This window comes from Bubalus bubalis, chromosome 3, assembly GCF_019923935.1.
Source record: "Bubalus bubalis isolate 160015118507 breed Murrah chromosome 3, NDDB_SH_1, whole genome shotgun sequence".
In the NCBI taxonomy this organism is placed as follows: domain Eukaryota; kingdom Metazoa; phylum Chordata; class Mammalia; order Artiodactyla; family Bovidae; genus Bubalus; species Bubalus bubalis.
In genome coordinates, this window is record NC_059159.1 from 112,863,715 (window position 1) to 112,878,650 (window position 14,936).

General features: G+C 38.9%; 1 protein-coding gene across 1 annotated transcript in view; it reads left to right on the forward strand.

Moving 5' to 3' along the window:
* RORB (RAR related orphan receptor B) overlaps nucleotides 1-14,080 on the forward strand; it is a 203,879-nt gene extending 189,799 nt beyond the window's left edge. Inside the window, exons 8-10 of the mRNA XM_006057218.4 lie at nucleotides 14-124; nucleotides 3,069-3,181; nucleotides 13,836-14,080. Coding sequence (XP_006057280.1) covers nucleotides 14-124; nucleotides 3,069-3,181; nucleotides 13,836-13,991 — 380 coding nt within the window. The 3' untranslated portion in view covers nucleotides 13,992-14,080. The remainder of the gene's footprint in view (nucleotides 1-13; nucleotides 125-3,068; nucleotides 3,182-13,835) is intronic.
* The last annotated feature ends 856 nt before the right edge of the window (nucleotides 14,081-14,936 follow it).

Sequence of the window (14,936 nt, forward strand, 5' to 3'; positions counted from 1 at the left end):
CCTTCTTTTCTAGGTTCTGATGACTTAGTGAATGAAGCATTTGACTTTGCAAAGAATTTGTGTTCCTTGCAGCTGACTGAGGAAGAGATTGCTTTGTTCTCCTCTGCTGTTCTGATATCTCCAGGTAGGGAGGTCTGAGGTACTTACCATTAAAAAAAAAAAAAAACAAACCTGTTTTGCTATCTTTAACATGAATTGCACCTACCCAAGCCAAGGTTCACTGGAGAAACTTTCAAAGAACTATATTTTCTTTAGCAAGCTTGTGATATTTTTGGACAATTCAAAGAAAAGTACCCTCACGTTAATTTGAATGATCCATTTTGTCTCAAATGCAAGAATAGGGCGTGTGGTAAGGTTGACTCCAGATTCAGAAAAGCATCATCATTTCTTAAGGAATAAATGAAGACAAATAGTGGCCTGAGTTATAACTAAGTTCTATTTTGATTTTAAGAATAAAGGACACAGAAAAAATGTCCAATAAGGTGAGACTTAGAAATATACTTGAATGAACAAGCCAGCATAGGGATTAAAAAAAGTAAAACACATACTTTCTTTTCTTTAAATATCTGTTTCACTGGCCTCTCTATCCACATTATTGTTAGCGTTCTTACTTCAGGCAAATGCTGGCGCCGCTTTGTTGTTGTTTAAAGCAATATTAGAAGCTTTAAAAGGAGGTAAGGACACCAGAGGGAAAAATGGCTCCTACTAAAGACTGGAAAAGGAAGAACCTCTGATGTGGTGGTAGACACTCTAGAACAGGTTCTATCATCAGGTATCTGGGTGACCTTAAACACTTCACGCCTCAGAATCTCAGTTTCCTCACCTGCAAAGAAGGTTGAGTTTCATAATAATAAAGACAGTCTAGCTCTGAAATGCAATAAACAGCGGAAAGTTTTCAAAGCAGATTAAGGTGTGACATTTATAGATCAAATGGCACTATAGTCATTGAAATTCTTTTTAAAAGCATGTGCCAGTTTGAAACTGTATAGAATCCTCATAAATGCATGGTTCCTTCCTCAACCAGAATGAAAAGTCAGAGCTGCTCATTCAGTCATCTGTTGGGTTAGATTTGAGGTCAAGGAATAGCAGTGTCATTAACAGTTCTCTATAGAAAGAAAGACACATTCCTGGTCATTTTTATGGTCAAGAGACTCATTCCTTCTATAAACCATTTATCTCTAGAGACTTGCTCTTTTCTCTTTTCTTACACCTAACACATTTTTCAGTGAGGCTGGAAGAAATTAATCTTCCTGGTGATGGGACTTGTTGACATATCACTCTAGCTATGTGTCCCCATAATACAGCCTTTACACTTTGTATCTGGTAGGCTTTATTTACTTATTTTTTTATTTTTTAATGATTTTAAAAATTTGATTCTGTTTTTTTATTACTTTATCAAAAATGGAAGTTAGTTATCAATTGGTATCTTATTACTAACGGTTTCTTTTGTGGCTCTAAAATAAAGTTGTTCCTCCAAGCTTTTCCCTTTTTTTTTTTTTAACCCTAGAAGGTTTTCCAGAATTGGCAGCACAAAGACAAATGGAAGAAGTGACAAGAAAGATTTATTTCTGGTAGCAACCAAATGCCAAATAATTTTCCTCCTGCCATTTTCTCATTGCATTTGCTTCTTCCCATCAATTATAGTTCAGTAGAAGACTAAGCCTGCAAGTCTGTGATGAGGCAGGTGGTTTCACTCTGATTCCTGCTTCCTCAAAGGAAGCAATACAAAATTCACTGTCCTCTTAGGAATGTGTGTGGCAAGTCAGTAAATTCCTAGCAGCAAATATTTAATACACAATATATCAAATTTAAACAATCCATGAAGATAATTGCCCCATTTGAAAGGCAAACGTGCTTCTTATGAGTGAAAAATCAGCTGAACTATGAGCCTTTTTCTAGGAAGAACATGCTAAAGCCATCAAATTCCACAGAGTATGGAAGCGAAGCATGAGGTTTAGCTTATTCTACCCGGTGGGGAATGTTCCAGCCCTGGTCACAGACCCACACTCAGGCTTCTAGAAGCAACTCCAAGATACCATGTTTGCCACCTTGGCATAGTGCCATATTCAGAGGGGAAAGACAGTATTCCAGCCTTCGGAGGCTCCATCTCATGCCAGACCCACCCTTCCGCCCAGGTTCTTGCCATAATAGTTACTGTCTATTCAGCTCCGGATGGTTTAGGGAAGGGAGAAGCAGGGAAACTTAATGTATTCTGATTGACAATGGTCACTAAAGGTTTTTGTGCTCACTTACGTAAGGGTTTGCTTAACTGTTGGCTAGACTTGTCCTGGCCCTGTCTAGGATTACAGAATCGAGTTTCTCACCTGACCTGAACTGTGTTCAGAAGGATCATATGAAGTTCTTTTCCATGAGTATTTGTTCAGCATTTGGACACTCCGGGTGTCTCTTCACTGAAGTTTCAACCTAAGGCATTGATGCCGGACTGAATTTTGTCACCATGGTATAAAGCAGCTAGGAAGAAAGAAGAACAAAATGAAAGAACAAAGAGAGGGAGGGAGGAAAGAAAAAAGAAAGTAGGAAAGGCTAAAGGAAAGGAGGGATTATCCCAGCCATTATTTAAATATTCAATATAGAAAAAGAGGACACGGGATTAATTGTTATGTTGATTCATGTTGATAGTGTATAAATTATAACAGCTTATATAAAAGAAGGGGGATCCTGAATACCAAAAATGCTCCTTTACAATAGATTTTCTTCACTTCTATAATTCATTTCTTCACAAATCATTAACTTACACTTTGAAAGAAAATCTAAGCATATGTTCAGAGAATGAGTTAGAGATGTAAATTGTCACAGACAGTAAGACACATGCAGGTCTTTGAATCACTGTGTCCTTACCTCCACCCCAATTTCCTGTCAGTGTTTTGTACATTACTGTCCTCATGGCGTTGCTTATAAACTATTTGTTTTAGAAAAATAATTACATGTCTTCAGAAGCAATTTAGACTAATTTGAATTAGGTCTAAATCTCAGCATTTACATAGGTAGGTGAAATACAACGAAGCTTACCTTCTGTCCCCTTCCTACCCACCCTTTTCCTTTCTTAGACCGAGCCTGGCTGATAGAACCAAGGAAGGTCCAGAAGCTTCAGGAAAAAATTTATTTTGCACTTCAACATGTGATTCAGAAGAATCACCTGGATGATGAGACCTTGGCGAAGGTAGGTCCTCGAAGCACAGACCTCCTGTCACTGACAGAGCCCAGTGAGCAGGGGAGGGCTAGTCACATAAGGCAAGGGACATGTCTCATCAGCAACAAGGTCTGAAGATTACCAAAGGTGGCATAAACTTCAAGTGTGCATTTTAAAAGGGACACTGCTGCTGCTAAGTCACTTCAGTTGTGTCTGACTCTGTGCGACCACATAGACGGCAGCCCACCAGGCTCCCCCATCCCTGGGATTCTCCAGGCAAGAACACTGGAGTGGGTTGCCATTTCCTTCTCCAATGTATGAAAGTGAAAAGTGAAAGTGAAGTCGCTCAGTCGTGTCTGACTCTTCGCGACTCCATGGACTGCAGCAAGAGTACCAGAGAAAAGGGACACTAAGAAACTATAATAAGTTGAGAGCACAATAACTTCTTAGTCAAGGATGATACTGATGGGTCTGAACCCCAGATAGAGGAAGACACATTATAGGAACTGAGGGTGCTTATCTGAAGAACAAAAGCAAGGAAACAAATCTTCAAAAATCACATGTGAAGAAAGAGGAGACTTTGCGCCACTTGGGAGTCTGGTCTGGACAAAAGAATGGTTAGATTTTTATTCAAAATAAGGAAGAACTATAAAAGGATGAGAACTGCTGAACAGAGGGTAGACCACTGAGTGGAGTGAGGTCCCTGTCTTTGGTCAGATTCTTAGAGATTCTGCCTTGTTTCCTTCCAGATATGTTGTTAATGGCAGTCCTACCCAGAGTAGAAGATTAGACTGATGCCTTGTAAATTTTCCTTCAACTCTAATCTCCTCACCTCTAATCTGGGATTCTTTCAAAATGAAGTATCTCAAGGGCAGACTGCATGCACAGCGCTTTGCATTTCATTCACAATTCAACTTAATTAAAAATAGTGATCCTTTAGAAGAATTCTGGAAAAAGTTATGTACCAACATAAAATGATCATAAGAGGAATAAGGAGTTTTCTAATGATATCTAGCATTATTTTAGATCCTAAAGTATCTTAAATTTCTTAAGAATTGGAGTTTTTTTTAGAGGTTAAGCAACTAAGAAGTGGAGCTTATCCTCAGTTACAGACGACAGTTATCCAACTCTATATTTTTATCATTAAAACTCTCCCACTCTGCTCTTGAAGTTCTTTATTTTAAAGGGCGGGGGGCGGGGGGGTGGGGGGACGGGGACTCTGCTAGGGATACTATCAAATTTTACTTTGCACATACAGAGTACTACCATAAAAAACCTCCATGAGTTAAATATGCTGCTTCATTATGGTAACATTTTGCTAAAATTAACACATCACTAGGAAGAACATTTCTACACCGTAGAGTGATAGTCTCTTTGATGTAACTTGTCACTTATCACATGGGCAAGGACAAATCCTATGCTCTTCATACCTCAATTTTCTCCCAGGTAAGAGCAAAACTTCAACATGCTTTCAGATATACTAGGCAGAAATGGTGATAATGTGGATATTTGCATCTGTCTTTCTATTGCTGTGTAGCATGTATGCATAAATGCATCTGGTTAGTTAATGTTGGCAGGAAGAATGTTTCTTGCATTTGGATCCCCCAAAGACTTTATTCCCCATATTTAGCACCCTAAAATCCAGAGTTAGACAAAAACTATTCCACTTCAGGGGATCATCTTCTTATCAGAAAACTGTGGTTCTTTCGTCTGTAAAATGAAGATTATAATTTCTTACTCCTATAGAGAAGTATAGGTTCAAATGAGATACATACACTGCATAAATTCTAACACACTGCGATGTGCTGATTATTACTTCCCCAAGACAGTAACCCTTGTGCTTATACCATTTTGTACTACTTGGTTGGTATCCTGATGGTGATCTGAGATATTTGGGGGTAGAAAGAAGACAGAAATTGAAGATGAAAAATATGTAATAGCAAAAAAAAAAAAAAAAATTAAAACACCAAGTCAGCTTAACTCTCCTTTTTCCATCTTTAGTGGGAAAGGTATACAATTATTTTATTTCTTAAGAATAATTAACATACAACATTATATTAGGCTTAGGTATATAACATAATGATTCAATAGTTGTATATGTTGTGAAGAGTCATGTCCGACTTACAAAGACTCGGACATGACTGAGCAACTGAACTGAACTGATATGTTGTGAAACGAACACCACAGTAAGTCTAGTTAAATCCATTCAGTTCTTTGCTTACGGAAAGAGAATGTTGTAAATCTGGGAATCAGAGAAAGTGTTAGAAAGGATAATTTCTTATATAAAATTCACTGGAGTCAAATGACAAAGCATTGCTTCCACAGGTCATGTGTGGATACTGAGTTTCTGTGTGGACCTTTCGCTGTAACGGTCATCATTTGATAGGAAGTTATGTGAACTAGGGGCTTCCCTGGTGGCTCAGAGGGTAAAGAGTCTGCCTGCAATGCAGGAAACCCAGGTTCGTTCCCTGGATCAGGAAGATTCCCTGGAGAAGGGAATGGCTACCCACTCCAGTATTCCTGCCTGGAGAATTCCATGGACAGGGAAGCCTAGTGGGCTACAGTCCCTGGGGTCGCAAAGAGTCGGACATGACTGAGCGACTAACACCATGTGAACTAATGTGGAGGGACCATGAAATGGAATGAGAATTGGGTTCTCATTTCTCCCTGCTCTGGACCGTGTGGTTTTGCATAAGTCACTCCATTTTTCTAAGTCTCAGGTTCAAGTGTGTCGGGGAAAGGGAAGGGACAGGCAAGTCTCTTGAGTTCCTGACTGCCTTCATACTCTAAGGACAATGGCGCCATTGACATATAGGGACACCCACTCATCAAACCCACACTCTCCAAAAGAAATAAACAGCTTTATTTAAATCCAAGGAAAACTATTCCACCATACCACAGATGCTTTTCATATTTTCAGAAATTTCTTCTTTCACCTTCATAGCCATGGAGCTCTTCTGCCTCCATGACACCCCTAAAATAGTGAGGCAATCGGGCACACAGTATGAAGCTTATCTCCAAAAAAATGTGCACATATGCAACTGCTGTATTCAAGTCCAGGGGTTTGAGTTATAGTCTCAGTAAGTGGGGTGGATCTGCCTCTGTGCAAACGACAAAGACTGTTAATACTGCCAGCCAGTTTGACTCTGAACAGGTGTAGCCGGCTTCAAGTGAGGTGCAGGGTTCAGACATAATCATTAGATTTCATCTTGAAAAAACTGTCTCCAAAACACCTTCTGCATGCCCAGTTCCTGAAATTAAAGTTCAAGTAGCAATGCCTTATACTTTTGACCAAACTTGGACCTGGAGAGGATTTTAAATTCAGGAATTTTAATCCATTAACTAAAAGTTCTCAACCCCTGTGTATTAATCAGTTTATTTATTTTTTGGTTTGTTTGTGGTAAAAATAAATAATCTAGTTTCCTCTTTTCATGATCATAATGATAATATGTACCATATATATAATGAACCATCAGAACTAGCTTAGTTATTCTGTACAAGTGACTTGACCTCTGTGTCTCGGTTTTCTTATTTGTAAAATGTGATTAAAGATAGTATTGATGTCATATGGTTATTTTGAGGACTGAATGAGATCAAATATAAGCATGGTGCGTGATTCATAACCAACATGTAGGTGTTGTTGTTGTAGCTGCTGTGGACAGAAGAAACTTTGTTTCTGTAGGGAAATGTTTTATCCAAGAAATGGGTATATTTGAACTAATAGCTGATGAATGCATACTGTTTCAAAGGATGGAAGTTAGAGGTTTAGGGAGGTGAAGTATGGCATTCCAAGTGATGGGGGCAATGCTATATGTATAAGAAAGTATACACTGTATGCAGACCCTGAATAATAGTTAGATTTGGCTGGATCCCGGATTGGAGAAATGAGGAAATGAGATAACACTGGTCATTCTCACTAAAGCTCACAAAAGAAATACATATATACTGGAGAAGGACATGTCAACCCACTCCAGTATTCTTGTTTGGAAAATCCCATAAACAGAGAAGCCTGGCAGGCTACAGTCCATGGGGTCACAAAGAGTCAGATACCACTGAGCAACTAAACATGTATATACATATATGGGCTTCTCTGGTGGCTCAGACAGTAAAGAATCTGACTGCTGGTTCAGGAAGATCCCCTAGAGAGAGGAATAGCTACCCACTCCAGTATTCTTGCTTGGAGAATTCTATGGACAGAGGAGCCTGGAGGGCCACAGTCCATGGGTCACAAAGAGTTGGACATGACTGAGTGACTATCACTTACTATGTATATATATGTATATGTATGTATATATGTATATGCATATATACACATATATTTTTAAGCCCCATATGACTAGGGGAGGCAGCCCATCTGTTCTCTGGGCTTTACTTTTTTTTGGTCTCCTAAATAAGGAGGTTGGACTGGATGGTCGTTAAGGTCCCTTCAGTATAACATTCTTTGACTCTAGAAGAGAAAAACAAAGGTTGCTTCTAACATCTTCTTTTGCCTCCCAGTATTCAGTCCTGTGCAGTAGTTTTAAGGACTCTTTAGATGTTCTGCCACTACAATAAGTGAATAAATAGATTTCTCCAGGTCTTGCAGATTCAAACGAGTACTCTGTGCACTACAGTAGTGAATTTAAGGTGATATTCTAGTCCCAAAGCATACACTGTTTATAAACCCCACATCCAGGGGTCAGCATTCCTATCAGGCTTTCTGTTTCTGGCAGAACAACAAAACTGCCATCAACACAGAGAGGGGAATTTTTCTAATGTAGCAGTAGCAAGTTTCTAAATAAAAGCTTATATGAGGGAAGGTTTACACAGCCCTACTTTACAGTGTTAATAATTGAGATTTTTATCTGAAACAAATCACTCCTAGTCACTCTCACTTTAGTAAGCACTATTAGGATACAGATTTAGGGGAAAAAAAAAAAAAAAAAACAGCTGTGCTGACTCATAGATAGGGTCTATGGAGCAAGCAGACACTGATGGAGAGATCACTGAAAACTGCCAAGGGTCATTTACAATGAGTTTCATTGCTGTCTCAGTAAGATCAAGAGAGACTATGTCATGATTAATAATGGGATGTTTACGCCTGAAGCCTACTTATTCTTTGTGCAGGACACTAGATGTCACATTAGAATTCCTAGCAGGTGGGCCTGGGATTCATCAGTTTAATCTGGAACAGCACAGTCTGTCTAGTCACCACTTGAGTCCCTGCTCAGATGATGTGGCCTCATGGTCTGAGCCTCCCTGTTCTCCTTCATATTTAGTTGCTGCTGCTGCTAAGTCGCTTCCGTCATGTCCTACTCTGTGCAACCCCATAGACGGCAGCCCACCAGGCTCCCCCGTCCCTGGGATTCTCCAGGCAAGAACACTGGAGTGGGTTGCCATTTCCTTCTCCAGTGCATGAAAGTGACTAGGCTCCTTCGTCCATGGGATTTTCCAGGCAAGAGTACTGGAGTGGGGTGCCATTGCCTTCTCCGCATATTTAGTTAGGAATTTGTTTTATATTTAATTTTTCTGTACTTTATTAAACTACAACATATGTGCGGAAAGTTCTTAACTCATCAGTGTTTAGCTCAATGAATCATCAAGCAGTTAACATACCAGTGTAACCGCTGCCCAGGTTAAGACCAGGCACCCCAGAAGCCCTGCTCAGCTTCCCCAAGTGGGATATACCCTGTAAAATAATGCAAGAAGAGGCAAGATTACAGAAAACAGTTCAACAGATCATCCAAGATTTCTAATTCCAAATCAATTCTCAAGAAACAGCTTTCTTAGGGAGTAGTTTTCTACTTCAACCTACATGTATAATGAGTGTATATTGTATACCAGATGCAGGGGAGGGAGCAAAAAATAATACACAGTCTTGGCCCGTGAGTGCTTTCCTTGAGGAGTCCCTGAGAGAGATCAGATTATTTCAACTCATGTTAGTCATTTATAGCTTGCTGGCATACACCATAGGTCCCACACCCAGAAATTTTAGGGATTGTCTGTCAGACTAATAGTCTATAAGAAGGAGAGAGGTGGTCTTTGTTTGTTTTTTGGCTATTCCACAAGACATTCAGTATCTTAGTTCCCTGACCAAGGATGGAACCTGTGCCCCCTGCCATGGAAGCTCTGAGCCTTAAACCACTGGACCACCAGGGAAGTTCCAGAAGAGAGGTTTTGATGTTACTCCTCACTCATGAAGTTGCAAGTTGATGTATTGGTTAGGATTCTTGAGTTACAAGGAACAAGAACCAACTCCCACTAGGAAAAGCAAGAAGAAAATAATAAAACTAATGGAGAGAAATCTCATGGAACCTAAGGTCAGAAATCCAGCCCCCTTTCAGGAAATGCTGGGACAAGAAATTGGGAAGCCTTCAGAATTCTTCATCCCACAAGTTTATCTCTCCTTAGGTACCTGCTTTCTTCTTCCTCTCTGAATACCAGTTTTCTCTGCTTCCTTGGTCTTGGTGAAATATGGCTAGCTCTTAGCTCCTTAGGTCACTACAAAGTAATTTAGAAAGTACATTTAGAAAGTAATTTGTTACATTTAGAAAGTAATTTGCTGGCTCTCCATCTGATTCCAGATTCCAATCCCAGCTGAACGAAGTGTCTGCTTCCACTTTAGTCAGCAATTCCCAGAGTAGAGAAAACATCCCATACAGCATGGATGTCAGGTGGAGTAAGGATGGTGGAAGAGTCTAGGCCAAATATCTAGATTTAGCTAAACAAAAACTCCAAAAAGAGTGAATGGAGAAGACGAATGGATGTATAGCCTCACTGGGTATTTCCTGCCTTTATCAGTGTTTCTGCAGTTTCTTCTGCTTTAATCAAGCCATTGTTGACTTCCTGCTTCATGTTGGAAAGCATCATGATGGCCTGAAAGCCCACATGAACATAATCTCTAGTTTTCACCTTTGCATGTTCCATTTGTTCAACATCAAATGTGCCAATTATAAAATTGTGGGTTTTCTCATAAAACCACCCTCTGGAAAGAAGCATAGGATTATTATCTCTTCTCAGCTATTTTTCTTCTTATAGACCCCTGTAGGTATAAGCTAAAGCTTTCTTCTTACAAGAAATGTTTATCATAAGAGAGTGAGATGAATAGATGAGTGTGAAAATGCCTTTTTCTAGACCCTCTGTCTACTTCTGCCATGGGGATTATTTAAACATGATGAAATCTCATGACGATTTGAAATCAACTACCCCTTCCATCTCCAAGTGCTTCTAGATCACCACCCCAGCTATTTAAAATGTTGTTGAGCCTTCAACTACTGCTGAGGCTTCTCTGAGCTCCTTTTGACATTGGGTTTCCCAGCTGCAGCACATAATATCTTCTCAACCCAGGGTTTGAACCCACTTCTCCTGTGTCTTCTGCATCGGTAGGAGGATTCTTAACTACTGAGCCTCCTGGGGAAACCCCAACACACAATATGTGTGTGTCACTTGTCATGTCTGACTCTTTGCAACCCCATGGACTATAGCTCATCAGGCTCCTCTGTCTGTGGGATTATCCTGGCAAGAATACTGGAGTGAGTTGCCATTTCCTCCTCCAGGGCATCTTCCTGACCCAGGGATCAAACCTGCATCTCCTGCATCTCCTGTATTGCAGATAGATTCTTTACTGCTGAGCCATCTAGGAAGCAAACATACAATATATAGAGAATCAATTTTGGTTGCTTGTTTAGGGGCTAAGCTGGTTTCTTGTCCTCCATGTTATTTGGCTGAAAACATGACCTTGACTATTTCTCTCCTTGAGGGAAGCATTACAGTCATAGATGGCTTGTATTGACTCACTTAACCCTCACAACAACTCTCTGAGATAGGGATCATCATAATTGTCATCTGACAGATAAAGAAGCTAATAGGTTAAGTGACTTGTCCAAGATCATATAACTGTAAAGAGCAAATCAGGGATTCAAATGCAGACAGTCAGACTCATTGAAAGTCCATATTTTTATCACTAGACTAGTCCTCTTTATGTAGTATTTGTGTTTCATAGGGAACTCAGGAAATTTCATTACTTGTCTCTCACCAAACTAATAGAACCAAGCAAATGAAACCTTCCCTCTCTAGATATGATAATTCTTAACAGCCTCCAGAAAAGAAGCTAACTTGACACTCAGTTACCAGTACTATTTCTTATATGATAAAGAATTTGTCAATTTTTAAAAACAGCTGTAAATTTATAAGATTTGAATCTCTTAACAGTGCTTCTCAAAGTCTATTCTATGGACCCGGTGCACCAGTATCCTCAGGATATGTATTTCAAACATGAAATCTGAGCTCCCCATCTAGGTTTCATGAAACAGAATCCCTACCAGTGGATTGCAGTAATCTGCATTTTTAGGAAGCACCCCAGCAATTCTTGTGCACACCAAAGATTGACAAGCATTACAGAGTTGCATCTGGGTGTTGTAGGAACTCTGCACATCATCAGTTCAACTGCAGATGATTACAGAAAGCTTTCAAAGCCTCTATGCATTCAGTAGCTATTTCAGGGAGAATTGTAATGTGTAAGAAGTTTTCTGAAATTGTTACAGTCTCCTTCTGTGTGAACCAGCTGGTTAAGAAAGCTTGAATAATTTCCCAAGGGACTCTAGTTAGTGGACATTTGTACACTCTTTACCTATGAAAATATAGAAAAGACACTGCTTTCCACCAGGATTCAAATCAAATCTTTCAGAATGGGATTCTGATCATCTTTCTTAAAATTCTTCCAAAGACCTTAACAGAGACCGTGAGACCTAGCATAACCTGTCTATGCAGCCTCCCCAGCTTTATCCTTGAACATGCTCACCCACTGCTCCAGGGACACTGAACTTCTTTTAGTTCTAATACCACATATGATCCTGGAACATATTATACACCCCCCAGCCCCAGCATCTGGTTAGCTCTCTCTCTCTCTCCCTTCAGAGCCCAGCTTAAATGGTCCTTTCTCAGAAGTGCCTGCCTTACAGAAGTCAGAGCATCCTATTGTCTACCACTTCTCCTAGCATCGTTCCTTCATGGCACTCGCCACAGTTTTTCAGTCTGCTTTTGACTGTGTGGTCATATTCATCTGTCTTCTCACATAGATTATAAGCAATAACACTACTGTTTGTGAACTCTGGTGTCTAGTAGAAGTGTCTGCTACCAGTTTAAGTACCTCATAATGTTGAAAAGTCCCGATTCTCAGTCTAAAATTTAACATCCATTCTGTAAAAATTCTACAGTTTTTTTTTTTCATTTCTATCCCTATGATTAAATAGCAGTGAACTGAAAATTCTGAACGCCAGACTTCTTTGTGTGTTCTAGATCCCTTTAATGAATATGTCAACAGCTCTAATCCTGGTGCTATTTTTAAATGGCTCATAGTGTGGTTATATAGTCATTAGTTGTTAAAAGGAAAGTTAATGAAAGAGTGGAAATTTCTGATTTTGAAAAGTCACAAAGTAACTAATTATCTATTTCCTCCTTTACTTCAAAGGCTGAAATGGTTTCTTATTATTGAATAGGGTAGGGAGAGCAGTGAGCCTAATTGGTGATTAGATGGGTTTATTTTATTTCATCATTGCTTTCAAGTGTACCTTTGGTCAACTATATGAACTATCAAGCTTATCTTTTGTAAAAGTATTATCTATATGAGAGTATTTCTTATTCCCACAGTAATTTGATCACAGTGATACTTGGTTTTAAGCAAATTTGACACTAAATGATGGATTCTAAGTGTTTCAGAATTGTAAGTGTGTTAAAAGCTAGAATTGTCCAGAACCTGATGACATATATAGCGTTTAACAAACTGGGTATTTTAAATTATTAAAACACCATCTTCTGGGTATTTAAATTTACAAAATTATATCTTACATGATACTAAAATATCAAAACCTAACAGTTATAAGTGGATGTTCTCAAAAAAAAATAATAATAAGTGGATGCTCTCCCATGACTTTTTAAAACACCTCTCCAAGGAAGCTGAGTGCCAGTGACCTCCCAAATTCTCCCTTGATTAAATATAGGTTTCATTTTATGCATTAAAGTGAGAAAGGATTAGAGAGATCGTGGCAGGCTAGTGACCTTGACAGCAGAGCAGTCCAGATCGTTGTGAATTACACTTCATATGATTTATGTTATACCTTTCTAACACTGTCATCTTCCAAAACTAAAAATCTGATATTCACATTATAAAAATCTATGGGAAATGGTAGATAAGGATATTAGCTAATTGTATTTCATGCCTACAGTATTCTTAGCACTTTCATATTAATTTCATCACTTGGTTTATACAACAACTCAATGAAATAGATGCTACGAATAAGTCCATTTTACAAATGAGAAAACTGAGACATAGAGGGTGTCACAGACATATAGCCATTTAGCTATTTTAGAACCAGGATTCCAACTTCGTCAGCCTGCCCGGCCAACACCTCCTCCTAATGATTAGACTAAACTCCCTTCCATACATACTTTCTATAAGAACAATGAACTAGGAAGCTTGGTCCTGCTTTCTTTCCTGCTCTTTATTTTCTCTTTAGAGAGTGGGGGAGGAAGGTGTTTTGTTTTGTTTTGTTCTAAAGGAGAAGCTAAAAGTGAGGCTTCTTTCTTTTTGAACATCTTTTTCCAAAGTCGGTTCCCTTCATCTGGGGCCAGGAAGGACACTGATTCAGGAGACCGAGCACTAATGAGCTTCCCTCTTTGTCTCCTTCCCTGTCTCTCCACTCTGCAGCTAATAGCCAAGATACCAACCATCACAGCAGTTTGCAACTTGCACGGGGAGAAGCTGCAGGTATTTAAGCAATCGCATCCAGACATAGTGAATACACTCTTTCCTCCGTTATACAAGGAGCTCTTTAATCCTGACTGTGCCACCGTCTGCAAATGAAGGCGACAAGCGAACTGTCTCATAGTCGTGGAATGCATCACCATTAAGACAAAAGCAATGTGTTCATGAAGACTTAAGGAAAATGTCACTACTGCAACATTAGGAATGTCCTGCACTTAATAGAATTATTTTTCACCGCTACAGTTTGAAGAATGTAAATATGCACCTGAGTGGGGCTCTTTTATTTGTTTGTTTGTTTTTGAAATGACCATAAATATACAAATATAGGACACTGGGTGTTATCTTTTTTTAATTTTATTCAGGTATGTTTGGGGAAACAACTGTTTATAGAATTTTATTGTAGATATATACAAGAACAGAGCAGTACTTTACCTGATTACTTTTCCTGTTGATTGTTCAAATATAATTTAAGAAAATTCTACTTAATAGGCTTACTGATTTCTATGTTTTTAGATAGGCGATGCATGTATAAATTTGTAGCTGTCTTGGAAAGCACTGTGCAGGTATGTGATAAGTATATAATATCTGAGAATATTATATATGACTATTACTTATACACACACATGCACTGTGGCTTAAAATATCAAATATACTAGCAAAGGAGGTTCAGTCAGGCGCTCTTACGTTATTTACCTTCTGTGTTATATGTTACCTTTATGTTAGACAATCAGGATTTTGTTTTTCCAGCCAGAGTTTTCATCTGCAGTTAATAGCAGAATGGTACCAATTCAGAAATAAGTTGACAAAGGAATAAATATAACGCATGACCTCTGTAGAAAAACTCTGTTTCGATCAATGACATCAAAGCCTTGTCAAGATGGTACATATTGGAAAAAAAATTAACTATGTGGAGTCATTTTCCTGTTTTAAGAATTAGGCCACAGAAAACATTGTGGAGTCCAGGGCCTTTTGACCAAACAACAGATATTTCCTATTTTTCACCAGGACACAAAAACCATCTTTTTTTCTTTGAATTTCAAGTTG